This window comes from Maylandia zebra, linkage group LG16, assembly GCF_041146795.1.
Source record: "Maylandia zebra isolate NMK-2024a linkage group LG16, Mzebra_GT3a, whole genome shotgun sequence".
NCBI classification, from domain to species: Eukaryota; Metazoa; Chordata; class Actinopteri; order Cichliformes; family Cichlidae; genus Maylandia; species Maylandia zebra.
Window position 1 is genome coordinate 11030372 of NC_135182.1, and position 26447 is coordinate 11056818.

The window sequence follows — 26447 nt, forward strand, 5'->3', positions numbered from 1 at the left end:
GCGGCAGCGTTACGGTTGCCATGGTTACAGGGTGACGCTCTCTGTCTGCGTGTTTCCTGGGTGAGAGAGCGCCTTTTTGTTGTTGTTGTGCTAAGCTAATAGGCAGAATGCTACAGGTATAGCTCTAAAGAATGTAGCATCATAGGCAAGCAAAGTTGACCCAGACAACAAAGTAAAGCTATTTTTCGGCTACGAGCCCGACACAGAACCCGCCGTATTAGCCAGAGGTCCCTTTACTAGGGTTCGGAGCCGCGGACCTTCAGTAACAGAAATAAATCACAGCAATAGTACATTCACGTAGTTGTAAACAGCATGATAATATATTAAGTAATCCAAAGTATTCAGAATACGTTACTCTCATTGAGTAAGGTAACGGAATACGTTACAGAATACATTTTGGGGCATGTATTCTGTAATCTGTAATGGAATACATTTTAAAAGTAACCTTCCCAACACTGCACATCAGGATTATTCCCTAAGACAATTTTTATTTAGGCTTTTCAAACTGCACCTTCTTATGAGAGGTCTTTAAAGCTTTTAATAAATATAGCCTCATAAATGATTTTGAAATATCTGTATGAAGGACTGGTTATTTAAACCCAGAGGTTGTAAATAAATCACCATTGACACCATCATTTCCTTCACCAAATTAGGAATCCCTCAAATAAACTATCCCAACGTGAACGTCACTCAGTGTTAAAACAAATTTCAGCAGCTGGTATGAAAACTATAATCCCCAGCAAATCCCTGGAGCCATGAAAGAGAGATTAAGAAGCTGCTGCATAAGCAATAATAGTAACAAGACAAACACATGTAGTCGACAGGGCCCTATCTTCACTGGCCAGTCCAGAAGTCCCAAGCCAAAGGCAAAAAGGTTGTCTTTCATCACATGGGTTCATTTTGGAAATGTCACGCTGAATAATGTGGAGGTGAGAGGGTTTAAAAATATCCACTGCCAGACTTAATTGTACATGTGTGCGAAGCATTAAATAGCAGAGGACATATTTCAAAGGCAGTAGCCTGCAGGTCCGCTGTATGGTGCACCTCTTTGCTGGTGAGGATGTGGTGGGTGGTCACTTGGAGGCGTGTGGAGAGCAAGCACATTGTGTTGCTGTTCTTACTCTTTCCTTAAATAAATGTGCCATATGTAAAAGGGTGACACACTGCTTGTGTACATACGTCTCTCTCTGGATGACTGCCAGTGTGGCAGTGGGTGTCATGAAAATGGGGCAAGATTCAGCATCCCTGCTTTCTGTTTCCCATCAGTAACTGTATGTTAGTGGTACACTGGCATAGCAGCCAGGTCAGTGGCTCTGCCTGGGTGCTAATCCTGATCCTCACCACACCAGGTGAAGACTGTCGAGGAACAGTGTCCCCGCAACCTCTGATCATTCATCATCATTCATCCAGCATTTGTTTGTTCTGTTGTCTCTGAATTTGACTTACCAGAATTAGTTTGTCTTTAGTACTTAAATGAATTTTGTCCATTTTGTTGGTTATTTTTATTTAGATTTTCAGCTAAAAACATCTCCACATTTACTCAGTAAGAGCTTCACAGCTATGAAGCCAAAATGAGATTAAATACAATACAATCAGACCAGAGCAAGATCTAAAGAAAATAAAAGTGTACCCAAGCTAATAGACTGTATATAAGAGAGAGACAGAGTTAGTGTGACATATCACATAGTATAGTCAAGAAAATCTTGGTGTTTTGACACCGGATGTGAAAAGCAAGACATGACCTCGCTGAGAAACCAAGAAAAATGTTCAGTAGCTAGTCAGGTAGGAGCAGAGATGGGCAGTAACGCGTTACTTGTAATGCATTACTGATTGTGGGAGAGAGTATGAGCGTGCAGCGTTTAAAGCGTTATTTTGACCTTATTTTGAGTTTGATTCCATAAAAAGTGACAAAAACATTAGCGTCCGTTGTGCGTGGGAAGAAAACTTTTTACAGCGAAAAAAACCCCCTAAACTTCCAAGCAAGCACCGAGTGCGCAACGACGTAATGGGAAATTCACAGAGAAACTCGCGGATTCTTCAACTGACCGCGGCACACCTGCACCAGGGTAAACCTCCGCCTACCGCAGTCCTGCTTTACAGGCGAAAATAGAGCAACAGGACCGCTGAGTCTTTGACTTTATTTATTTTCTGCTGTGTTTTACTTGCATCTATTTGCAAGACTGAGTGTAAACACAAAATTTTTTTTATTTTATGTGCTGGAATGTGCAGAAAATAGGTTTAAATGTTAAACTAATTTATTCAACTCAGAGAATGTTGCATATAATTAAATTTTTGCTTGATGTATAAAGTTAAAAGATTAAAACTGATAAAACAAGTTAAAAAAAAGAGACTTTTCCATTTGATTACATTTTGTATGATGGATTATGCAGAAAAAGTAGAATTGGGCTGAAAGATCTATCGCTTTATCACCTCTTCAGGTTGTAAATCGTGTTTTTAAAAAGTAACTAAGTAACTAAGTAATTAATTACTTTTGAAAATAAGTAATCAGTAAAGTAACGGGATTGCTTTTTTGGGGAAGTAATCGGTAATTAGTTACTGATTACTTTTTTCAAGTAACTTGACCAACACTGGGTAGGAGTGGCTTAAAGCTTAGTTTGCTGTTGGGCATTGTTCTTGGCCGGGGACTGGGAGGCCAGTCCCCCCAGTCCTGATTACTTGTAAGCAAAAAAATAAATAAATAAAAAAGGTATAGTTTGCTGTATTGCCCTTTGAATTATGTGGGAGTACAAAAGGATCATCATGTTCTAATGAAATACAGTCTCATCAGAAAAGTATTTACTGGGTCATCAGTAAACATATCTGATCTATTGCACAAAAAGACAAGAGCACAATGGTAAGGTGCAAACTGTGTCTAGGATAGAAACAACTAGGGCTGGGTATCGTCACTGATTCCTAGAATCGATTTGATTCCGATTCACAAGGTCCCGAATCGATTTGATCCACGATTCGTTTCGATTCAATTCAATTTGAATCTGGGAAATTTTGCCTCAGACAGTCAGAAATATTATAATTCAGATCAGTACATTAACATATTTTTGTATCTATAAAAAGGAAGCTGATACTCGCAAGACTTTATCAAAGGTGTGAGCATCACAGCAGATGCCTTTGTGTCAAAATAGCTGAAGATAAAACACAGAAAAACATAAAGGTGGTTTTCCTGGGATTTTATAAAAATATTCTGCAGTACATCAAAAACGAAAGAAAACCATTAATCAACATATGAACATTACCTCTGACGTTACAGCTGTTTTATTAGAGACACAGCTGAGCGTTTTGCATTTTGCATAATTTTAAAAAGTTGACATTTGTTCAGAAGCCTGTTGAACGGCAGAAATTAGGTTTTCTTTTCAGAAGTAAGAAAAAGGAAAAAAAAACAGCGGCCGACAGCGCAGTAAACAACCATAGACTTGTGCGTAACAAGCAAGCGAATAATGTAGAAAACAGATTTTTAGACGGGAAACTGTTCTTGAAGTATACAGAGAGAGAGAGAGCTGTGCATGAAGTGTGATTTTATCACGGTGGAAGCAAAACAGTAAAAGTCAGAGGGAATTCATGACGGTGTTTATGTGAAGCATAGTTTGGATCTTCTTTTGCTGCTGGTTCAGTCAGTATTGTTTGGAGAGATCAAACTAACAGCTCTAGAATCAGCGTAAAAAGGGCGTAAACACAAAGCGTGGACCTGCCAAAACATCAGAATCAGCGAGCTGTCGGCTTTCAGCCCCGACCGTGTCCGTGCCGTCGGGTGAGAAAGGCGAAATTATTACAAATAAATTATTACAAAATATTAATAAAAACTATATAAATGGAGGCAACTTTGCCTGTGGTAGAATGTAAACCATGTATGAAAAATTTTTTTATTGCAGATACTAATTTTACTAATTTAATAATAATAATAATAATTTTGTGTTGTAAGATTTATGACTTTCATGCATTCATAGTGGTACTTAAGAGAGCTTGACATTTTTATCAGGTGGTACACACTGTAAAAAGTTTGAGAAACACTGATAAGTGTATGTGTGCTTTTGGAAAACATTTAAAGCTGCTGTACAGAATCTTTGAAACAAGCTTAAAACATGTTTAGAATATAACAGAGCGTTCTCACTCCCGAGGCGTAACATGTCGACGTTTTGTCACGTCCCGCGGCGTTCCTGAGGAACGCGAAAGGAGACCTTCGGCGTTCTTATGGTACGCGGCGGGTTATGGCTGGGATCCAGTGCAATGACGCTTCCGCGGTAATAGATGTTCCAGCCCTGTATTCCAGCCCTAAACCTAACCTTATCCCTAGCCCTGACCATAACCTTATTCCTGACCTTAACTAGGACTTTAATGAAGTTAAATAGCGTGTTTCTAAGCGATTTGAATAAAAAGAGCGAACATGTGTAGATTCAGTCCAGACGGTTCTCATATTTCCTCTTTTTTCCGAGGTCGTCATTTAGGAACGTGGTGGGTAGCCGAAAACGTAATATGGTGACGATTTGTCACCTAGCGTAAAATGTTACGCTTTGGGAGTGAGAACGGGTTGAATATAAACAGAGCATCTGCTTCTCTTTACAGCTCCTCACTCCACCAGGGCACGTTTGGCACTTTCTGATAGTGTGCAAATGTGATGTATGTACTGCACCAGTCATACAGACAACTGGACGGTCCAAAAGTTGGCCTACCTATTACTGACTGAGGTTTTAGTAGAGTTGTGGCTGAACCACATAAAAATATATCATTAATTGTAATCTCCCCAATGATAATGTTATGTTGGAATGTTGTTAAAGAGGGTCAAAAATGTTTCAAACCAGTTTGTTTTGCAGATTCTGTATAGCAGCTTTAATATAGGGAGAACACAGCTTCCAGATTATATGAGTTTTTTTCTCTTTGTCAGTTTAACAGTTTGTGTTGTGCCTGTCACTGTTCCCTGTCTGTTTTCTTACCTGGTTCTTCCTGACCGTGCCTTTTCTCCTCACGTTCCCCTCTTTCCTCTCTCCCTCTTCGGACTGACAATCATACACAAATAGATTGTATTCAATTAGATGAAAAATTACATTAATATGAAAAAAATTCTATTAAGATCACTAACAAAAAGTCCTCTCTCAGTCTACTTTCAACCAAAAGGCAAATAACCAAATCACATGAACATCTAATACAAGATATAAACATTGAAACACTGATCCAACATTATTCTTGATTGATGGATCATTTGATTTTACACTTTTACCTGAATGTGGCTCCTTTTTTTGAAAAAATTTCAAAAAGTGTTGAAAAACACGTTTTCAACACTGCATGTTACCTGGGTGTAATGCTTTTCAGCTAAAAAGAAACTTGGCCTGACTCCTACCTAATTATATAAAGAGTAACTGAAGGTTAAATGCAGCTAATATGTCCTGTTTTAAACCAGGCACTTACACCTCCGCTTCGTTGCTCTCAGCCACCATCGCTCTGGCAGCAAGAGCACTAGAGCCAGAGCAGGGGAGAGGCGAGCTGGAACAAACCATTTTGGGAGGGGGGGTTATCTATACTTTTGTTGTTAAAATGTTACGTCTCAAACAAGTACAGTACTGTATGCTTTTTATATTTTTAGTAGTGTGTCACACAAACAGGAAATATTGTCAAAAAAAAAGTAAGAAATCTTTGGGGGTGCTTTGATTCATTTTGGGGGTGCTGAGGCACCCCCAAAAATGGGCTAAAATCGCCCCTGATCTGCACAGACAGCATGCTAGTACAGAGCTAGCCACCAGATGTGATGTTAAAGCTCAGTGAAATGCCAACAGCAGCCCAGCAGCCAGAGCCTATACTTGAACAACAAAGGCAGTCAGGCCTGCAGCCTCTGTTTCTACACCTCGTGTTTCTACAGTAGAATCGCTGTCTTTGAGCTGGATTTCATCTTTAATTTGTGTTGTTTGCTTTGTATACATAAATGCCAAAGAGAAAAAAAACCCATTGTGTGTGTCTGCATTAATATATAAATTTGTGTAGCTGTGTGGGACTGTAAGTATTGTAAAGTATTGTAATGAGTAGTATAATGGATTACTTTATCAGGCAAATAATTAAGTAATGTATTGCATTACTTTTAAGAAAAGTAACACGTAATGTATAATACATTACTTTTTCTGAGTAATCAGGTCAAAACTGTGAAAAACCTTCAAAACCACTACCTTGATCATTGAACCTCTTCATGATAAACAAACCATACATACACCTTAGAGTTCTTTCCCATTGTTGTCTTTATTCTGTTTGTGAACCTGACCTTTATTCCATTTGGAGGTACAATAACAACCATAGTGTTGAAACACAAGTGGCTGAGAGCCTTATAAATGAGAGTCTTATCAGTCTGCCCTGGCTTGCAAATGTCTGTCAAAATGCACATTTCAAAAAGAGTTAAAATGGGAAAGTAGTGCCTCTGGGCGCAGGATGCTCTCTCACTGAGGGACAAGATGTGACTTGCCTGCTATTAATAGCACTTTGGGAGATAATTCCTGACTTGTTATCTCTGCAGCCGTACTCAAGAAGCCTTGCCAAAGGCAGACTCTTCTAAGGCTCTGAGTTGTATAACCATGCTATCTTTTATTGTCTCTCTCTCTCTCAGTCTAAATTCAATGCATACTTCTTCACTCTCTGTCTGCTTTAGCTTGAAGCTACTGGGCCACAACTCAGGGCCAAAAGGGCAACATGACTCAAGCCCTAACAATGATGATTAGCTGCAAACAATGACCTTTGTTCTGTTGTAATTATCTTATTATTGTCTCAGAAATAAGGTCTATTTATGTAACTGCATATACAATCTACATGAATGCTAAAAAATGAAAAGCTAAATGTTCTCAAAGAGTGTTTCTTCTGGATTTTAAGGTGCAAAACATTCCAACACCTGTAGTTCACATAGATTTTTTTCAGTTTAACTGGTGATTCTGAGTTTAAAAGGCTGCACATAAATATTTATATATAAAAATATATTACATTCATTCATGTGTACTCATATACCCAGTTTTGCGCAGTTTCTTTGAAATAAGTCAATTTTATAGTGATTGTTACTATGAATGGTCTCTATAAGCGACAAACCACAAGGTGCAAATTGTACTCCATGTCAGGGAGCATTAACTTAGAGGGTACTGCTCAAGTGACAAACTACTGTAACACTTGAGGTACATTTTAAGAGATTTTTTTTTTGAGAGTGTACCTTGACATGTTACCATCTGTGGCAGTAGTACAATGTTAAATGTATTCAACACTAAACAGAAAGTATTGTTAAAAGTAACAGTTAGTGTCTCAGGTTTTTCATTAAAACAGTGTCCAGCAAATGTATGCATGAAATATAAAGGCATTCAATCTTACATGTTTCTCCATTGTTTACCTAAAAGCCAAAGTCAAACTTACAGTCTGACACTGGTCAGTGACTCACAGCTGTTATTGGATACGTTTCTCTTCAAATCATCCGTGACCATCAAAAACAATCAGCTCCCTGTCTTTGTCAGTCTTCAAGTGTGACTTGAACTCCAATCTCCTGATAGAATGACGTGTATTTTTATTTTAATGTAGACTTTGTTGCTCTTTGTTTATCTGTAGCTGGAGTCATTTTGGTATCTATTTTGTCCGAGTAGCTTAAACCATTAAACCATTAAACTGTTTTTTGAAATTTCTGCCTGAATCCTGTCCAGCTAATTTTATTCCACAACTGCAGGTTCAAAATTAAAATGTCCTTAACTCCATGAATAAGAGACACTGGAGACAATTCATGAGATACAGTCTCTGTTGCCAGGCTACGTATCTGGAAATTCTCCAGGAAAAGGGTGCAAATCTTTGTTTTTACATAATAAAAACTGTGAGTTAGAGAGAAGTAATACAGATGCACTGATGTCATTCTCAGCTATAACTCTTTCAATACTTCCAGAGTGTTACATGAACCATTGTAATTATGTAACTTGATTAAAATGCTAATACTAATCACAGTATTAGCAGGTGGCCACACTCTTACTCTTAAAAATATACAATAAAATTTGTTGAGTATATAGATGTATAACTTAAGGTCCTGTGCAAAAGTCTTATGCAACCCTCATTACCTCCATGAAGGAGGTTAAGTTTTTGTTTGTGTGTGTTTGTACGCCAGGGCTGGACTGGGACAAAAAAATTGGCCCAGGCATTTTGACTAGAGACCGGCCCATGATTTATAGGTTGATGATTAATGATTTATAGGTTGAAAATGGGCAAAAAGTCAAAAAGTCTTATAATTTAGAAACTATAACTCTCACAACTGTGATGTCTATTGTCAGCAAAGTACTGTATAAGGATCTCTGACTTCTCCTTCAAGCTCAATAGATTTATCTGAAGGTTAGTGACAATAATGGTATAGAGACTATACTTTTTGACTGTAGTTGATTCATTTCCTTAGAACTTTGTTATGTACATAACAGGTTTGAAAGAAACAGTAACCTTGGAAATACATCATAATTTGAGTACATGTAGGATGTTCCCGAAGTTTTTGAAAACAAAACTTTTACTTACTGCTTATTTAGTACTTATTATGAAACATTAAAGAAATGTTATTAAACAATGAAATGAGTACTACAATGTAATATATCCACATAAATAAAGAAATTATTATACCCAAACGATGTCAAGTATTTTAAAATAGGTTAGAACAGCACAAATAACAAACGCCTGCACTTGCTTTTACTGTAATAGAAACTTCTTCAAATTTCTTAGAAAGAACAAAGAAGACAAAACAAATATTATTCCATTAAAAATGAATAAACACTTGTCTCTTGGTCTCTTTTTTTTGTTTCTATACAATTTGCTTCCAAGGAGCCAGACCTTCTTGTAACTTTTAAAGTGGTCTTGAGAAAAAGTTTTTCTTCTGGCAGATTTTCACTCGTTTTCTGTCCAGTCCTTGTTCATGGCTATTTTCAAAGGGATGTTTTTTGTTTGTTAAGTCATTTAACATTGACTTATGAATCATTCAAGCATTAAAGAGAAGAGGGAGAAACCAGTATTTTATCTGCACATGACAGACAACTTGGCAAAGAAACCATTTTAAATGGTATCTTTGGGCACTTTATTATGGACAGGCTGTCAAATAAAACCTATCAAATCTTCCAATTTCTTTGGTTGAATTTACTGAAGGAGCCAGCTATAAAACACCAGGGAGGTTCTGTAATGGCTTGGGACTGCATTTCGCCCAATGATGTTCAGGATCTTGTCAAAATTGATGGAATTATGAAAACCACTGCCAGATTTTGATCCACCAACAACACTATCAGTCATGGAGTGGCTTCCCCAAAGCCCAGAACTCAACATTACTGCAGGTTTTAGATGTGTCCTTGATCGGCACAGTTTATTTAAATGGTTAAATGACCTCCTCAACTTGTCTTGAAGTTCTCCAGAGGCCTGGTCATGAACTAATCATTTGATTCAGGTGTGTAGACCCAGGGGGAGATCTTAAACCTGTAGGACACCGGCCCTCGAGTCCTGGGGTTGGCCAAGCCTGACTTAAAGAAATGACGAAAAAGCTTGCTGATGAAGCTTCCGGTTGCTCTGAAGAATAAAGGAAATCATAGCAATTACTGACTTTCAAGCTCAGTGGAATTGTACAAACCATTTTATCTTATATTCTCTGGAGTTTTCCAATTTCCCATCGCACAGTATAAAGAAATCAGGGGTCTCTGAAGAATTTTGCATGGTACTGTACAGTAAATGGCAATAAACACACCGTGTGTCAATTTTGTCCTGAATATTTTCTGTGTAAAACGACTCGGTGTCTTCCTGCCCTCTGCTACCAATTGCTGACGGTAACTAAAAATAATCATAAAAATGCAACAATGCTGATGCTGTAGTCTGGATTGGTGCTGCAAGATCAGCTCTCTGGCAGAAAAGCATGCTTTCAGTTAATGTTTTACTGATAAGTTCCATGTTAGACATGCTAATCAGCAACTTGTTCTAATTGCAATGACAGAAACACAATTCTGTCACAACTGTGTAAAGTGATTGCTGGTGTCACTTAGTCACATACAAATAAAGACAGAGTCAATGCAGCAAAATTAACAAAACACTGTGAGTTAGATTAGTTGAATAAAACACGTCATTGTCTCCACTTGCCTTCAGAACCAGCCTCCACTTTCTCCCCCTTTCGTAAACCAACTGTGTGTGTAACTGTGTGTGTAACTGTTTGTGTGTGAATAAGGTTTCTCTGAAGTTGTGAGGACATATGAGAGGTATGCACTACCAGTTCCAGCTGGATCTGGCTGACACACCTGCTCCACCTCAGTAATCACTCACCTGGAGTACTTAAAGAGAAGTTCATTTATTTTTCCTTTGTCGGGTTTCTACAGTAGTACAAGCAGCAGCATGTTGGGCTCACTGTTTTTGAGCTTACCTTTGGGTGTCCTTGTGTTCTGTATCCCTCCTGTACATCAGCCAAACTTGTCCTTGGAACTCCACTCACCTGAAAACCTGCATCTGTATCCTGGATCTCCAGAAATCAGCTCCTAGGAAAATCTACCTAGCACTGTTGTCTGTGTCATCGTTTCACCCCTTTAACCCCTATTTTTTGTGGCAATAAGCTATAATGCATACAGTACATAAACAAAACAGTCATTTACATGTAACAAAAGATTAGCTACTCATTTCTATATATGATTTGGCCTCCTGCAGATGTTTTTTGAAGATGAACCTCTTGTCCTGGAACACCCTGTATTATAATAACTAGCTTGTAGAATTGCTGAGCTCTATTTCTGTTGCATCAAACTTGGATGCTTCGAAGATATATCAGGTTAAATGACATCATTGTCACTGTCGCTGTGTTTTATTTGTTCTTTAAAGTTTGTAATGTAAAATGTACTAACATTTACTTCCAGTATAGCTTAATGATGCCGCAGTAGTGGACCAGGGGAGTGGTTGTTACCAACAAAGATCTATCCAGTATAAATCAGAATCATATTCACGACCAAGTTACTGTATTATGTCTAAGTCACATACAACCATGTGATTTAACGTAATTTAAGAAAAGGCTTCAAGTAAAATCAACCAAGCCAAACTAAAACTGACTTCATGGTTTAAACAAATTATGCGGTTTTCTTGGTTTGAACTTTGTTGGAAACATATGAGAGAATGCAAGCAGAAGCTATGTTAACAGCTAGCACACAGTGAGGGTGACATAGTGTAAGGATAGACCGGACTCACTGCAGAGACTGGTCATACGGATTCTTCAGCCTCTTTTAATTCAGTCAAGATCCTCAGTCATGACCCCGAGGCAGGAGAGAGGGTTCATATCACAGACAGTTTATTCTGTAATTTGACAGACTCAAATTACTGTTGTTATGTATGTAATAACTGTTGTTATTACATGATAATCTTGTCCTTTGTATAACGTACAACCGATGATGCCAGAAGTTCCCTAGTCTGTGATACTGTCATCATTTTCTTACAGTATGTCTTAGCTGTAACTCTCTAAGCTCTTATCTTAATCAGGGTTAGGTAAATATGGAGTCCACTGTGTTGATGCATGTCTGTTGTAGCCTGTCACATGCAAACACACACAACCTCACATGCCAGCACAGCACAGAAAGGTTTACAGTAAACAGTGAGTGATCATCAAGGTGCTTCACCCAGCTATACTCTGTACTGAGTATTACTTCATGCTGTATGTATATCTGAGTTCTGATGTCTGTTTAGTTTCTGTGAAGTTTTGTATACCCTGTAGAGCACGGTACTGTTCTAGTGGTCATTTTGATTTCTTGGTTTTTATTAAATTTCAGTTTCTATTTTCAGCTCCTTCTTTCTGGTGTGTCTAATTCCCTCAGTGTTTGTGTGGCTTCATCTCCCTCTGTCTCATCTTTCTGCTTATTCCTCTGTTACTGATGTCTAGGATGAGTCTTCTTGTTTCTCTGCATTGGCCTTTTTGTTGCTTTCTGCAAAATTTAAGGCTAATTTTCTTTTTGTGAATGTTCTCACCTATTTTATTCATGTTCACTTGTGTGCTGCTCCCCTCTGTTTCTTGAATTTTTTTTTTTTAAAGTGTTCAGAGAGTGAATATATTTATATATAGCTCAAAAAAAGTTGAAATAAGTTGAAATAATTTTGCCTCCAGTCTTTGGAGCCTTACCTCTATACTCTACAATAAGGGTAAACATGAACTGATACTATTTGCCCAGCATCAGCTGGGCAAGGTTCCAGCCCCTATAACCAACATGACGCTGGTGCAGAACCTGTTTCATCGAGAACCAGCTACAATTCCACATATTTGAGAGGCGATAATAAGTAGAATTACTAGCACAAGCAGCTAAATTCCATGAGGAGCAAGTCACGATGGACAGAATCTGTGAATTCTGTAGTACTGCCTGCTGCTGCATAAAAGTCCAGTAAAAGATAAATGAGAACTATTCTGATCTGTCTGTTGTGCAAAGCTAAGCAGGTAGGATCCAAGGATAGAAATATTTATAAATATGTATAAAATATATTTGACTTTTCTCAAGGTTTTGTATTTTGCAAAAAGTCCAAGTCTAAAAAGTGGGAAAACAGTGATATTAGATTATATATATATATAAACAAATTCCACAAGAAGATCTTTACATTTCCCTTGTATACATGCATTTAAATGTGAGCGTGTGCGAACTGAGAGATAGACAGTACAAAAATATTATTCACTCATAAAACTCACATGGAAAAACAAAACTTTCAAGAGATTACTAACTAAAGGAATCAAATAAACCCATGTGCCCAGATATTTAATGATATCACTAAATTTTTTAAAAATGTAAACGTCAATATTCAGTGAGAACAAACCTGTGCTGACTACGATAACCATGATAGCAACAGCATTTTAGACCTTTTTCAGTCGTTTTGCAGGCATATCTCTAGATATTAATTGCTTCAGGAAAATCAATCAGCAGCTAACATTAGACAGTACTGTATCACATCCCCTGTTTGCCAGTAAAGGTCAGCCGAGTGAAATTACGTTAGACTACAATGTTAACCATGCTCAAAATGAATTTGCTGGATTGTAAAAACGGAATTAGCTGTTGCTGGTTGTTGCTAAAGCAAATTGTCGATTTCAGAACAATATCCTGCTGAAAGAAATATTCATTCTGTATGTGACGCGGTGATTTTCTCCGACTCCTGTGAGGCCGGTGCAAAGCTGTGAGAAAAGAGCGAGTCCATTTATTTGTTAAGGCAATTGATTTCTCCAAAGAACAAGAATAGATATGAGTGGTGACACACACTGAGAAATCACTCAGGCTCTCTATGAGGGCATTCATGTTGTCTGCCCTTTGCTTTGGTGAAAAATCCCAAATGGGTATTTAAGCTTCACGTGGGAATTCGGTTTCTTTCTTTATTTCTAACATAACTAGACTGCCTGGAGAAAAATGAAGACGCACGACAAACAAATCTGTGCTATGCTTTTTTAATGCAGAGAAATAAGTCTGATTAGTCTGATCCACACTCTCCTTTTTGTTCACTCTCAGTTTGTTTCAGCAGGCATGCGGTGATGTAAGTTAACTTCAGATAAAATATTGTAAACAAATATGTACACATGGTAATATAGCTGTCTAAAACCATTCTTTCAATAAATGTAAAGTTACTGTAAACATGCACTCTTTCATCACTGAGCTCTCTCTGCACCCAGGCTCCACTCGCTCCGATTAAAGGATAACGATATGCTGTTGTGACATCTCCACAGTATTGTACTATTTACCAGTTAGGCTAAATGGCTTTATATTTGAATGAAATGATGAACCTGAACTCCACCCAGCGTCCTGAATGATGCTGATCACGTTTGGGTGGGGTTTGGCTGGACATCTTGTGTGTTTTTATGGGGCCTGGGTGCGAGAGGGAAGACTCGGCATGCTTTTAAAGGGAACCAGAGTACAAAGGCATGAATGCCTGACCCTACGGCGGAGCTCAGTTTGCACCATCAGAGCGTCTCTGCAGTCATATCTGTGGGACAGTTTTCCACAAACTCACATCTTGTTTAGTTGTAATACATACACATTTAGACTCTCTGAGAGGTGTACATTACTTGTTTGGGATTACATTTTTAGTCATTTTCTTGAGATTTAGATCAGTATTTTAAACAGAATGATCTCATTTAAGGTCCACATGTCACCTTTATATGCTGGATTTTTGTGGTCGATCCCTATTTTTCAAAAAAAAAAGAAAAGAAAAGAAAAGCACGAAGTAATTGGAATAATTTACACATTCATAAATTTGGTATTAGTCAACACTCAAATGTCTCCAAGAGTATTTGAGCCACTGCCCTTACAATTTCAGTTGACGGTTGCCCACTTTTCTGTCTATTTGCTATGTTATCAGTAACCAGCATGGACACTGCTTTCTAGGCTAAATTTGGTCCGACAGTCAAAGACTTTGAAACAATGTATCTTTAAATTTGGGTGAAAAGTGAAAAGACTTTTGAAGACTACATAAAAATCCTTGTTGGCTGCAACTAGGTCCAGGTTAAAGACCAAAGGTTACTGTGCTTTCCAGATTGTTTATTTTAATTTGGTGTATACCTGTTTCTGTATTGTGAAGCACTTTGTGAAGCACTATATAAATAAACCTTATTTATTTCTTACTAAAAAAAAAAGGAAATTCAATTCAATTTTAGTTCACTTCAGTTTTGTTTATATAGCACCATTTCCCATTAAGAGTCATCTGAGTAAGTGAAGTCCCTAGAATATCAGAGAGAGAACCACAACAATCAGCTTATCGAATAAGAGCAAGCGCCTGGTGACAAGTAGACACAGGCTCAGGGAGAGGCTGGTATCTGCCTCACCTGGTTGGGTGGAGAGAGCAAAGGGAAGAGGGGAAAATGAGTATAGAGAGAGCACTAAAAGCAAACAGGATAAAACACAAACCTCAGAGGGTACACAGAAAGCTAATGACATGCCATGGTTGCATATAAACACACAGAGAAGGACAAGATGGAGAGAAGGAGATGGGAAGTCACCAAGCAGGCTAAGCGTCAAAGGTCTGCATTAAAGACCCAAAGCCATGTGTGATTTCTTTCTCCAATACAATATTCATTTGAGATTTGATTTGATTGTGAAATGATTTTAATCCCACAGGTACACAGACTCTTATTATTCATGAGTCGCAACTTTTTAAATGTAAAATGTTTTTGCCGTTTATAGATGTCTACACGAGAATTATGTTATTGTTGAATTTTGTGTTGCACGGTGAGCTTCTTTCTACCAGCTTTCACACAATCAAAAGTTATTGTTTCCATTGCTAGTCTGACAGCGTGAAAGTTGTGGGTTTGAAGATAATTCGTTTATTTTTTGACCACATTTATTAGCAAGGAGGCTTTTTATATGCTGTTTTCACCTTTCAACCAAATCTCAACATTGTTTAGACTTCTAGCAAAGACTTCTTTTCAGTGTCTTGTTAATGAGTAACTTGCTGGATGATTCTGATTTGGGAATTGCTTATTGACTGGATTCCCATAGAAGTTTTGGTTTCCCATCTAGGGGCCCTTTCTAGGCTGAAAAGAAGTATCTACTCTGTTGTATTTATTTCTGACAACCCTAAAAACTGTTGGCTGTGGCTCAATATGGTTGCTCAGCAGAATTGCTCACAGACCCTGGCTGACAAACCCAGACAGAGCAGCTATCCCTACATTGCTGTTTTGGCACACTGGCAAGTCAAGTCAAAGCTGGTGCAAAATGATTCACTCACTTTTAAGTTGTGTCGATCCTTGACCACAATGGAAACAGACTGGCTGAAAGTACCATTGGTTGGCTGTTCAGGTAAGCATTTGCACCACTTGCTTATTGCTCTGAGCTTCTGCAGCTGATATGTAGCTGCTAGCATGACTACAGACATGTTTGTAGCATAGGCTGTGTATAAAAGATGCTCATGTCAGCCATTAGTTACTAAAGTGAGCTTTTTAATCTTGTGGTTTTGAATCAGGAAGTGAAGGCAAAGGGTGGATCTGAACGAGCAGCCGAGCTGCAATCCAATTTGTTATTCACATGTTCTTTTTTACTCTAATGAGAAACAAATTACAAAATGAACATCATGATGTATTTAAAAAGACTTTTGTCTGTCAACTGTGACCATAACGTCATCAGGAAAAGGTTATCTCTTGTCACAAATCACGGGGACTGAGGGCAGTTTTCTCATAGACTTCTTCCAGAAGTCTTTTTAAGCCAGAGGAGTCGCCCCCTGCTGGACACCATACCAAATTCAGGTTTAAGGCACTTCGGCATTGACTTCACTTGTCAGACCCAGAGGCTACATTCATCTTCTATATACTACAGTTTCTTTTGATTTATTTGCTTCTGTCAATATATCGGCCATAAGCTCACATTATTCATTTAGATTTATTGATCTATAGTATCTTATTGATATCTTATTCCAGTGTTTTTCTCTATTTTTTCTATGTAACTTTGCACTGTCCACTGCTGTAACAAAACAAATTTCCCATGCGTGGGACTAATAAAGGTTATCTTATCTTACTCTGATATGCAATCAGCTTTCATTGCACGGCTGTTGATATAAGATTATTGTAAAAGCTCTGCAAACTAAGTATTTGAACCATGAGATCGTTTTGCCATGAATGGTGCAAAATCGAAATTTTTCCCTGTTCCTTACTCACTGTGTACAAGACCACCTAGGAAGTGAAGGCGACAGGACAGTAGATTCAAATGTAACGGTCTGCATCAGTGTAGAAAACTGTCTTCAGAGAACAACTGCAGCAGCTCTGCATGGTGAAGAACACTGATCTGAGCCCCTCTAAGCTAAAAATTCCACATTATTAACAGTGATATATTAAAAACACATTTGTGTGTATAGTATACATGACCTACACCTACTTTCCAGAAATATACATATAGTTTGTCTGCACATAAATTATAATATACTTTGCCGTATTTGTTGGAACAGTAATATGGTTACATTCTTTAAACAATGAACTCCATCGTCTCAGGCACACGGCCTTCTGTTTTGACAAATGATGAATCGCACCACATGGCACCTTGCAGTAGTGCCCTACTGGCACTGGGATATGCACTCTGACAGCTCACTTGACATTGTGAATTGATGTTTGACATGTTATTAAGGGTAAGGTTTCAGTGAAGGAGAGATAGACACTCCCTGAAATAGAAGGATAAATTTAGTCCTCTTGTCAATGCTCTGGTAAATAAAAACCCCAGGGGCCCTGCTCTTATGCCCTTGAGGGGATTTATCCCAGTCCTCTAGAAGCATGCACAGTGGCTGCTGTTGATTTGATCTTTATCGTAGTGATGGTGTGCAGCCACAGATGACAAATGAGCTCTCTGAGAAAGCAAAGATGAACTAGAGTGTCTCTAAGCTCTACTTTTAGTCTAGTCTCTAGTTGGTTTATATGGAGACAGCCTGAAGTCTACTTCCAGATCGTCTGCACATCTGCGAATACTGTGGGGTTTTTGTTTGTAGGCCAGTCATGCTAAGAGGCTGAGCTCCCTGCATGTTTCCACCTATTCCAGACCACTGTTACGCCTCAATGCGAACAATCCACAAACAAAATAAGTCAATAATGAATGAGGCTTTCCACTCCTCTCCTTTCCTTGGCTGTACTGTGTTGCTAGTCTGTGGGGACATCCTGGAGTGCGAGCTCTTACAAGCAACCGCTGTTTCATTATTCATAACAAAGAGGTGGATCTTACTCTATTTACTCACTGACCTTGTAAACAGCCACAGCTACTGCCATACCATTCTCACTTTAACCCTGTTTTTCACTGTAGTAGTTTTTCTCATCATACCAGCTGGTTCCTTTACACCCTCCATCCCCACACAATTACTTCCTTTATTTCTTTTCTGAGCTGTGCAGAAATCCCAGCAGCCAAAGTTGTGTTTAGGAGGCAGTGCAGTACTGGTATATGGCTGAGTTTGTTGAGCAGGGGGTGGTTTAGACTGAGAGTCTTAGAAATTGTAAAAGTGGCTGAGACTAAACCCATATTTAAAAGTTTGAGACAAGACTTGGAGGATGATTGTTACACAGGAGTAGGTCGGTACTATATACTGAGAGTCCTCTTGTTTTGTTAGCCATCAGTACAGGTTACTTTGGGAATCAATTGTCTGTAGGCATCCCAACATGAGGAATTTTCCACTTGTCCGTATTTTATTCCTGTGTTCAAACTGTGTGCAGTGTACCAGTTGGCCCATTTTGCTGCCTGTACAGTGGGCGTGTGTGTATATATGTACTGTATATGTGTGTGTGTGTCTGTTTTTTTCATTTGTGTAAATGCCTATGTTCTAATCACGGCTCCGGTTGCGTTTCTTGAAGAAGAAGAAAGGCGTCTTTTGAGGTGGGCCCAGTAAAATGGGCACCTGGTTCTTGTGCGTGATCCTGACCTGCAAAAATCACAGAGAAAGAAATTATAATCTATACGGAGGTGAATGTCTTTGATTTGTTTACCAGGATTTATCTGGTTTGACAGACAAATTACTGTGACCTTGCAAATAACTCATATAACACAACAAAGCTCTGTATTTTTCCCTTCTCTGAAGGTCTGCTAAGAAATAAAATGAAAATGTTTGAAATGCTGAGAGAATGAATTGACAGTAATTTACTTCCTCTTGCTGGGATGTTTGATGGCACGACAGTGGTGGAGATTGGGTGTAAGCAGAGGAGGAAGTGGACAGAACTGTTACACGGCAAGTTTACTTTATCAGTTTTAGGGATAAATGCCTGCTCACTGAGATACCAGAGAATCTTTAAAAGACCCTAAACTACATCCAGAGAAACACAGTGAAAGTCAAATCTGGTGTAGTGTTTAGTGTGAACATGATAAAGTCAGTTCAACCAACACATTCTCACCTGGAATTTTGGAATTGCAGTCAGAAGTTCAGAAAGACAGAATTATACACTCAGATAGTTTAATTAGTGGTTCTGCAGTATGTTTTAACTTGATTCTGTTTGGCCACAGCATAAGAAAGATTTGGATTTGACCAATCAATGGGACGATGGGAAACTCCAAGGAACTCAGTGAAGATGGAAGAACTATTGTAGAATTCCACAAGTTAGAAAGCTCTCTTGGAGCCATTTATTACCAACTCCAGATTTGATTAACATCAGATCAAATTGTATTTAAGTACAAGTTATTTAGAATTGTCACCACTTTGATTGAACCGTCACCCTCAGATGATCTAGAGGAACAAGCCAGGAAACACCGAGGCTCAAAAATGCCATGACCTGAAAGCTGCTGGAACACTTGCATCACCGTCCACAGTGAAGCGACTTTTACGTCAGACGAGACAAAGATTTAGCCATTTGGCCACATTGATGAGGTAAATTTGAATAAGTAATGGTGAAGGTGGTTTGGAACGGTTTTGCTGCCAGTGGTACTAGTACATTGCACAAAGTAATGAAGAAGGAGGACTACCTCCAAATTCTTCAAATCCACCTCAGTTCAGCAGCTTGGCAGCTGAAACTTGGACACAACTGGGTGTTTCGACAGAACAATGATTTCAAACACACATTTAAACTGGTTTTATCACCTCACTAGAACGTGGGCTGGTTCACCAACCACACTTGCTCTAACTTCATTCCCACCACAGCAGTTAGGTTATTGTCATGCTTTGTGTCTTTGCGGGTCACCTGACTGGCACGAGGCCCGACCAGAACAGTCACAGATCCACAAAATAACTGCGCTATGCCTGCTGCGCCTGCCAGGTACAAACTCTGTCATTGGGGGCTGGGCTGTGTTTCTCCCTCCAGAAAGCACCAAGGCTCAGGCCTGCCATGAACTGGAAACTGCTGGGACACTAGCATCACTGTCCACAGTGAACCGTGTTTTACATCAGATAAGACAAAGATTTAGCCATATGTGTATTTGGAGAACTAAAGATGAGGCTTTCAAACCTTGGAACACTGTACCAGTTGTCAACCATGGACCCACATATTGAAGGTGGTATGTACTCTATTGCTGTTGTTGTTTGATTTAGTTTGACACATGCACAAGTCTACACAACAGCAAAATAGACCAAAAATAATATTGTCTTTGCTAGATTGTTGTGAAAATTTTGTGAATGGCTGATTTGTTCCTTACCCGTCTCATTGAAGCCTGTGAGGAAATTCTCAGGTGGGCTCATTTACAAATATAGAATATTACTGTACTATTAGCAAATTAGTAATGAAGTGTATAAGAGCAGTCATTTAAACCAGACAGTTGTCTGAACAAATCTGAGCAATGACTTTTCTAAAAAATGAAATTTGACGAAGAATAAAGCAACAGTCTTCCATCAAGGCATCATTCATGCCTATAGTACTTTACGTCATATGGAACGTGGGCCTGAGCAAGTGCAGTTTAAATCTTAATTCTAGTGATTGATTTAAACTGTAGTGCTGGCACACTGTGGTGTAGTGGTGTTCAGTCTCACCGTGCAGGGAGGCTGCATCCAGGGCTCACCATCAATCTGCATTGGTAGCCGTCGGGACGTCCTGTGAAGAGACATCAGAGGGATGAAGAACAAGAAAGAGTGGGCAGAGGGCAGAGACAGTGAGAGTGGAAGACGAGAGGGCAGGGTGGGGTTGGGGGTTATGAGGGTCACACACACCTCTGAGGCCTGTTAACACTGTCCTAGGACAGGGTGAGACACTGCACCCTCTGTTCCCATGAGACCCTTTCCCAGACAAACTCCCACTCTTTAAACTCACACAACTACTGTACACACACACACACACACACACACACACACACACACACACACACACACACACACACACACACACACACACACAGAGTTGGTTTAGGACTTTCAGGCATGCCTCTGTGACTGGAGAAACACAGTGTGGGAGAATGACTGGGATGAATGCCCCTTTAATTCTGGTCTAGGAAAATATTAGTGGTGGTTTATTGAACAAGTGAGAGAACAACTTGTAATGTCACTTCTTTGCTGCAGTAACTGGCACACTAGGCATGTTAAATGGGCCAAGCGACGAGATCATTCTTTGGATAAAATAAAGTGTAAAACCAAAAAGCAATCCACAATACAATTTCAGTAAATGGACTCACATTTATGGCACTTTTACCCTCTCACTGAACACTCACAGCACTGAGTGCTGTGTAGACTACTAAGTGTATTTGAATTTGCACCGAATCATATCCAGTTAATTCTTTACTGCACTGACTTCTAACAGTTATTGAACAGTAAGTTAGGTGCATTTACATCTTTTTTTTGGAATAATTTTTTTAAATGACATATTTTGATATGTAATGATAGGTTAAGGCCTTCACTGATGATGACTTTGACATCAGAGGGTTAATAAGAATGACAAACTGTGTTTTTTGTGCAGCAACAGTGCATCAAAGATTGTTTGCACAAACAAATAATGTTTTTGTTTGCGGGAAAAATCAGCTCGATCATTAATTATAGGCCACACATGACATGAGTCTGCACAGACTCACATGGATATGGGCAGATGGCATTTACATAATTCAGAACCACAATTAACATTCATCAGTCTGAGATAATATCTTCCCCACCATGAGACATCAGCTGAACAGCCTCAAGGTTCTCTATAAATACACAAAGAAGAATAAGGGTTCACTAGTGTAGCATCTTCATTTTTCTGCGTAATTGGAAAACCTGCAAGGAAACCCAAATCTAGCTATGAGAACTCCAAACTACAGCCCATTTGTCAGCCTGCAAGTCAGCCCAGAGCTCCAACAACACTCTTAGCACGACATGCATTTGGAATATATTATTTATTAGCTGCAGGCATGTTATTGTTTGGACACTGCAGGGATTTTAAAATGCACAAAAACACTCGCAAGGAATACATTTTTTATCCTGCATGTATAGGAGATGGATGCAATTGGTGCACCAAGTACAGCTTCCAGTTGGTTGATCAGAAGGAAGATAAAGACAGGCAGGGGTAGTGACACGAGACAAAGGCAGGATGGAGAACGGAGTACAGAAGGTGACAGAAGGGAAGAGGATCGTTCAAAGTGGGCAAGAAGATGTGAGGAACAGCAGGGAGATGGGGGTGCTGACCTGATGGTGACATTGGTGCACTGAGCCAGCCTGCGTCCTGCGCTCTTCAGCCCAGTGTAGATCTGCCCCATCTCTATAGCCCCCTCCAAGCCAACCACCTCCAGCAGTTGGTCACTAAAGTCTGAATGGTCACAGAGAGAGTATTAGAGACATGGAAACTGTGGCATGATTTTGGAATTTACAAAGAAAATACACATTTTTTGCCGCTTTGGAATACAAATGTGTTCCATTTGAGGCCAAGGTCAAATTTCTCAAGTGACTCAAGGTAACTGCTTGGGGTGCCACAGTAGTGAGAAAAAGCAATTGTTCTTCACTGCAAAGACCTGGATTTAATCTCTGGAAATGATGCTTCCTACTTGGTCCCATCAAACACAAATGGTAGTGTCAGATATATTTGTATCTTTTAAAGACTTTTAGCAGGATTTTTTGATTAAATGTGAAATTTTATTTTTTAATCCAATTTTCAATATATTTACTTCTTCAGGACTTTAAGAACGACTTTTTCCACCTACTGTGACTGAATGAAGACCTTCGCTTCCAGCCAATCTTAATGCTACAACTAGGACTCCAGGCAGCATGTATGATATTATAGTTGAAGGTGTCCAATGACTAAACTTTGCTTTACTGTGTTTTTTGACATAACAGTGAGTATCACCTCACAACTGCTTGTTTTCAAGGGAACTAAGGAAGAGAAGACATAGCTATGATTAGCATAATATAAACACATTAACACAGTGAAGCTGGAGGATGAACGCTAACTTTTTTCCACTTGATAACAGTTAATGTGAGGGTTCCCGGTGGTCAGGGACAAATGCAATCGCATAGCAGGACGCTGTAAACAGACCAAACTTCAGTCAGAAGAACAACTGAAATAATCCATCCACAATACGTCATTAATTTACTGCTGCATGGGCTGGGCTGTAGTTACATCGTAAGGTTTTAAAAACTGAGCTTTACAATGAACAGTGGTAATAAAACCAAGAGAGGCCGACGGTGATCACTGCAAGATACAAAGCATTAAAACACGTTAAAAACAAAACAGCCTTAATAAACACAAAATAGTTTGGACCTGGAAGCAGGGTTCATCACGTCATCACTTAAAGACCGGATAGCAACTTTCATACACAGCTATGCTACCACCTAGCATGCTTCCAGCTCACCCTGGCCAGATATAACTGAAGTTATTTGTTCTAATAAAACAGACAGCGCTAGTAAAGTTACATGTACAGTTTCTATGGCAGCAGGGATTTTGCCATTTAATTTATCATGAAATGACTTCAAACTAGAAAAAAAAAACAAAAAAACAAAACGGTCCCCACAACTTTGGGTTGGAAGAATAAGAAACAAAAATTCTTGCCTTACTCAAACCTTAAAGAAGAAGCACTTGGAGCCCAAACCTCAGCTCACTCTCTGGGCAGTATTGACTTTTATGGCAGAGGTATTGTATTTCCTATAGAGTCATCTTGTTTTCTTTGATCTTTTTAAGCACAATTTAAGACATTTGTAGTGCAGTAAGAACCAAAGGGCAGGCTTTTGTTATTTGCCCTGTTGAAATCGATTTGAATATACTGGACATCATTTTGAGAAGAGTTATTTTTTAATTAGATGGAGAAATAAAGACAAAGGCAGTTGTGAAATGGAACAGTGTTACTAGAGATCAAATGCAAACTATAATGTGATATTTAGAATCCTCATACATCGTTCCCTGGCTGGTATTAAGACACATAGTTTTAAATACCTTTGTGTGGCTTTATTATCACTTTGACCAGATTGATCTACAGACCTTAAAGGGGAGTTCAGAGGTCAAATGATATTTTAAATCCTTAGATGGCACTTTTTATATGTTGACAATGTACAAAGCACAGTTGAAAGGATCATAGTTTCTAGGTTATAAGCAAATATATCATTACGTTGACCTTGAAGACCTTTGTTGATGTAAGCCAAATTTTAATGGGTTGTTAACATGAGCACACTCTACACCCCTACAAAGTTTTATCAGAATTCATTCAAATCTTTTCAAGCTATATTTGGTAACATTGGCATGTCTTTTCAAGACAGTAGTCATAGCAGCACTAAGGCTGTTTATGCAGGCTATTTAAACTTCAAAAAACTTCAAAAACGGGCAAGCAGCTGATTAAATTAGAACATTAATGCTGCTGCTGCACAGTTGGTGTGGTTGGTATGTTTTTTTGGGCTGGTGGGAACAAAAAAGCCCCCAGAAAAATAGCCAAGAGTAGTTAGCAGCGTGTGAATCCACTGAAAGGGAAGTTTCCACAGTATCTTTCCTGTAATGCTGCACAGGATACTGCCCGTTTGTTATTATTCATAACAGTAAATTATTCATAACATCCAGTGAAGTTGCAGCCTAGCTAGTGCGATAACCCTTGTAATCATTTATGTCTATAAGCTTTTTATGATACCAGAAAAAAATAAATACACATTAAAGGCATTAGAGGCACCGGGAACTGGTGTCCATCACTGGACTTACATTGCTCCTGATGACGTGGGAGACTCTCAGTGGTAAAATACATCCTGTAAGAGTTGAGTCACATGATGGAAATGCTCTGCACCAGCACTTCTTTGTAGTCTTTTTCTTGTGTATTTATTGTTTTGATATCTAAAGTAAATGGACTGATTCTTATATAGCACTTTTCGTAGTACTCAAAGTGCTCTTTACAACATGCCACATTCACCCAAGCACGTTCTCTATAAATAGTGCTTTCGAAGTACATTCACACTCCAATGGATGCATTGGAGAGCAACTTGGGGTTAGCACCTTGCCCAAGGATACTTGATATGAAGACTGGAGGAGCCAGGGATCAAACCACCAACCTTCAGATCAGTAGATGACCTGCTCTACCTTCTGAGCTACAGTCATGTCAGTTTTAGAAAACAAATGTGTTGTTCCTATCTACTGTGGATTAAAATGAACCTGTATGGCTAATACAGACATGCATTGTGAGTGTAAGTGTTAATGTATATAAAATAAACATAAACATGAGAATCCAGGGATTGACTCAGATTTGGTCTCAAGGGTAGCTCGAGGAACCTCAGTCATCATCTCTGATCAGTTCATCGTTGTTCACAGTTTGACAAAATCGTCACTACAGTAGGGTCAGAGCTGGCACACGCAATTAACAGTCCACACACTCTTATCCTTGCTTACAGTACTCTGTTTATAGTAACCATTGTCCTTAATGTAAATATGTAAGAAAAAAATGGTGTATGTGTCTGTTCTGTGTCCTGTTTGTTTGTATATGTGTCTTTCTGGCTGCTGTTACAACCAAATTTCCCCTTGTGGGACAATTAAAGGATTATTCTATTCCTTTCACTGTGTCTCTCCCAAACATTAGACACGTGACAGCAAAAACAAGCAGACCTGGTTAAATAATGCACTACACAAAGTGCGCCCTGTCACTTCTGAGACTGTGAACGCTTTAGCAGGCCGTGGCTCTTCATCAAACCTTCTGCCGGGCTTTTCCCTTTTCTGTTCTCACTGTGCTCGACAGGTGCGAGGCCTTACAGTCAATATTTACAGACATGATCTTAAAGGTCATTGATGGTCATTGATGATGTCATTTGACATTTCACTTTCACTTCACATAGCTTTTAAAGGATCCACTGGGATTGGGGGAATTATGCATCCGAGTGGCCCGGCAGCAATTTTGCATGTTTTACAAATTGTTGTGAAATGAATGATTTGTGTTCACAGTCAGTGTGATAATTTGTGAGGCGCTACAGCAGAATTTGTGCTGGTGGCAATTTTGTCTGCACTAATAAACTGAGGCGGCTTACAGATCACAGAGGAACAAGAACCAAGCTGAAGAACTTTGACTTTTATTTATTTTGTGTTTATACTTAATAACAATAATAATAATAATGATAATGGAAAGTGGATAGTGTGGTTTGGGCACAAAAAATAGACTCTGCATTGAGTCATATCCCACCTTCTGTAACCTCCGTGGCTAATCATGCAGGCTAGTGTGGTGCGCTCAGAGTTGATTAACTTTATTCAGGCAGGCAGGCAGGTGCCTGAGCACGCTGCAGTCATTGCTCATGCATACAAAAGGCACTGGGTTTCTCCTGAGTGCCTTTATGCTGTTGCACTGACTCAACAGCTTAATGTCAGTCGAAGCCTCCGCTAAATATCTGCAAAGGTTGAATATTCCAAATGTTAATGGTGGGGAAAAGGTACAAAAAATCAAAGTACAAAGAGAGTAGATAAATAATGTTTGATGTGAAGGCTCCAGCAAAGTTTGCTTCTGTGCACGAGTGAAGAACAAATGTCTGCCAACAGCACCCACAGAGCGCGTCGAACCGTTCTCCGAGCATCTCACTCCTGCAGCCAGCCTACAAAGCTGAAACTGTTAGGGCTCTGTCTGTCTGATACGGTCTGAACAATGTTGAATAATTTCCTAATTTCGTCAGACCCTGCTGGTTTTATTTCAAAATACAAACAGGAAGTGCTCGTG

General features: G+C 39.1%; 1 protein-coding gene across 3 annotated transcripts in view; it reads right to left on the reverse strand.

Annotated features, from left to right (window-relative positions):
- Positions 1-13383: 13383 nt before the first annotated feature.
- Positions 13384-26447, reverse strand: part of dgkg (diacylglycerol kinase, gamma) — a 166255-nt gene continuing 153191 nt past the window's right edge. For all 3 annotated transcript variants that reach the window (XM_014410488.4, XM_014410489.4, XM_014410487.4), the window contains 3 exons: positions 21976-22096; positions 20359-20419; positions 13384-18330 (listed from right to left, as the gene is read on the reverse strand). In XM_014410488.4, the coding sequence (XP_014265974.1) occupies positions 18232-18330; positions 20359-20419; positions 21976-22096 (281 nt within the window). In that variant the 3' untranslated portion in view covers positions 13384-18231. The remainder of the gene's footprint in view (positions 18331-20358; positions 20420-21975; positions 22097-26447) is intronic.